The 2610-nt window shown below is 70.2% G+C and overlaps 1 protein-coding gene across 1 annotated transcript in view; it reads right to left on the bottom strand.

The window, feature by feature from the left end:
* The window catches only part of Jak3 (Janus kinase 3), a 26290-nt gene that overhangs the window by 9115 nt on the left and 14565 nt on the right, over nucleotides 1–2610 (bottom strand). The window contains exons 17-21 of the mRNA XM_013028334.1: nucleotides 1921–2060; nucleotides 1526–1715; nucleotides 1076–1200; nucleotides 812–984; nucleotides 131–271 (exon numbers count right to left, since the gene is read on the bottom strand). Coding sequence (XP_012883788.1) covers nucleotides 131–271; nucleotides 812–984; nucleotides 1076–1200; nucleotides 1526–1715; nucleotides 1921–2060 — 769 coding nt within the window. The remainder of the gene's footprint in view (nucleotides 1–130; nucleotides 272–811; nucleotides 985–1075; nucleotides 1201–1525; nucleotides 1716–1920; nucleotides 2061–2610) is intronic.

Genomic DNA, 2610 nt, shown 5'->3' with positions numbered 1-2610 from the left:
GGGCGGGCCCTGCGGTCGGGGAGAGGGTTGGGGCCTTCGGGTGGGGCGGGCTCTGGGAGAGGGGCGTGGCCTGCGGACAGAGAGAGGGCGGGCCGGGGAGAGGGCGGGGTCGGCGGGGCGGGGCGCGCACACGAGGGGCCCCTGCCCACTCACAGCCGAGGGGCTGCAGCTCTTGTCGCCGTAGGTGAACAGCTCGTACAGCAGGACCCCGAAGCTCCAGACGTCGGACTGGCGTGAGAAGACGCTGTCCGCCAGGGACTCGGGCGCGTACCTGGGCCGGGCGCGGCCGTGGTCAGCACTGGGCTCAGTGCCTGGAGCGCGGCCGGGCTTCACCCTGAGCTGCCTCTGGGCCCAGCCTGAGCGGGGCGGGGAAGTGGGCTATGCCTGGCATGAGAGGGGCAGGGCTGGAAGAGGGTTATGTGAGTGGGCGTGGCCACTTTCCAAGAGGGCGTGGCTATAGTGGGGTGGGGCCTGACAACGGGGCTTGCGATGCGGGTGTGGCTTCTCGGGTCTTGGAGGGGCAGAACCAGTGTGGGCGTGGCTACCCTTGCAGCGTGGGCGTGGCCAGTGTTGTGGGCGTGGCCGCGCTGTGGGCCGGGCCTGAGCGGCAGGCTGTGAGGCAGTACGGGAGGGGCTGGGGCGGGCTGGCAAGCAAAGGGAGCTCACTGGAGGAGGCGGGTCAGCGCTGGTGGATGGGCAGGATCGGAAGGGGGAGAACGGGGCTGGAACAGGAAGGCCGAGGAGGGGCGGGAGGCGCGGGGCTATGGCTGTGATGGGCGGTACTCTAAGCGGGCGCCCTATGGGTCCCTACCAGAAGATGGGGCTCTGGCCGGGCTCGCGGACCACGTAGTAGTCTTTGTCGAGCGGCAGCAGCTTGGCGAGGCCGAAGTCGGCGATCTTCACGTGCGCCTCGCTCTCCACCAGGATGTTGCGCGCGGCCAGGTCGCGGTGCACGCAGCGGCGGGAGCCCAGGTACTCCATGCCCTGGGGCGGGGCGTCGTGAGGTTCCGCGGGGCCGGGGGCTCCTCGCCCCGCCTCCCCGCACCTCCCTCCGTCCCGTCCCCAGCGCCCGCACCTTGCAGATCTGCGAGGCATAGAGCAGGAGGCGCCCCGCGTCGAGGCGGGCGCGGTGGCGGCGCAGGAAGTCGCGCAGGCAGCCGCTGGGCAGGTACTCCATGACCAGACGCAGGCTCTGGCGGCCTGGGGATGGGGTGGGGTCAGTGCGCCCCCAAACCCGCTCGCTCCCTCACCCCAGGGGTCGCTCTCGGATGGCGCTCTCACTACCGCGGGAACAGTAGCACACACGCTGCTGTCCACAGCTGTATGCCCCCAGCCCGCGCATCTCCTTCAGACCAAGATCAACTGGGGAAACTGAGGCTCTGGTGCGGGCCCCGGCCGGAGCCGGGATCCGAGCCCGGGCCCCTGAGTCTAGACCGTGGAGCAGCACAGGTGGCAGGCGCGGGGCAGCCAGAGGTGCGCCTGGGAGGGGGCGGCCCTGGGCCCTGCGGCCTCCGGCCGCACCCACCTGGGCCGTAACTGACGCCGCGGTACTTGACGATGTAGTCGCTGTGCATGGCTTTAAGAATCTGGATCTCGCGCTGGAAGTCCCTCTGCTGGTCCGGGCCGCTGTGCTGCAGCTGCTTCACAGCCACCAGGGCGCCGGTGTTGTCTCCCAGCGGGTCATAGCGGCACAGCTCCACGCTGCCGAAGTTGCCCTGAGGCGGAGCGCGGCTGGTGGGTTCCTGGGAGCCCCGCCCACCCGCGCCCACCACGCCCGCCAATCCACAACTCCCGCCCACATGCAGGCCACACCCACTACCCCACAAAGTCCCGCCCATCTTCCCAGCTCTACCAATAGGCTCCTCTCATCGTGCAGCAGGCCCCGCCCCCGGCCCGGGGGGGGGGCCGTCCCCACCTCACCTTGCCCAGCTGTGAGATGTATTTGAGGTGTCTCTCCTCGAAGATCGTGGGGTCCTGGCAGGCGTAGAGTCGGGCGCTGCTCCAGAGCCCATCTCGAGGCTCCAGGCCGCCGGCTGTGGGGTCTGCGAGCAGCTCGTAGTCTGGGGGCGGGACGGCAGAGTCTCCTGAGGCAGGCCCCAGCACCCTAAGTCGGGCCACCCTGAGGGGGTGCCGCCCCAGCCGCCCACGGCATGGGGGCACGGAGGGCCGCTTGCGGGGACCTGAGCCTGGCGGGGACAGCAGGCCACGCGTGCTGGACGGGGCCGGAGGGGGAGGCCGGCCGGCAGCCTCCGACTAAAAGGAGCTCCAACCCGGTCCACGCCTGCCGCCCCAGCTACTCAGGAGGCCGAGCGCGGAGGATCTCGGTTCAAAGCCAGCTCCGGCAGCAAAGCCGTGACCCTTATCTCCCATTAGCCACCCAAGAGCCCAAAGGACGCTGTGGCTCCAGGGGTAGAGTGCCAGCCTTGAGCTAAGGAGCTCGGGGTCAGCGCCCAGGCCCCGAGGTCAAGCCCTGGTATGGACACACAAGACCAACACTATATTCAGTGCGGGGCCTTGGGTACAGGGGCTGCCGCGGCCCACAGACCGGGCAGTCACGGCCTTCCTCCTCCACGCGGGAGGCTCCGTCCTGCGGGGCCAACCTGCGTGCCC

The sequence above is a fragment of the Dipodomys ordii genome, unplaced genomic scaffold (assembly GCF_000151885.1).
Source record: "Dipodomys ordii isolate 6190 unplaced genomic scaffold, Dord_2.0 Scaffold108, whole genome shotgun sequence".
NCBI lineage: Eukaryota > Metazoa > Chordata > Mammalia > Rodentia > Heteromyidae > Dipodomys > Dipodomys ordii.
The sequence above is the reverse complement of the archived record's forward strand: the minus strand, read 5'-3'. Positions and strand labels throughout refer to the sequence as shown.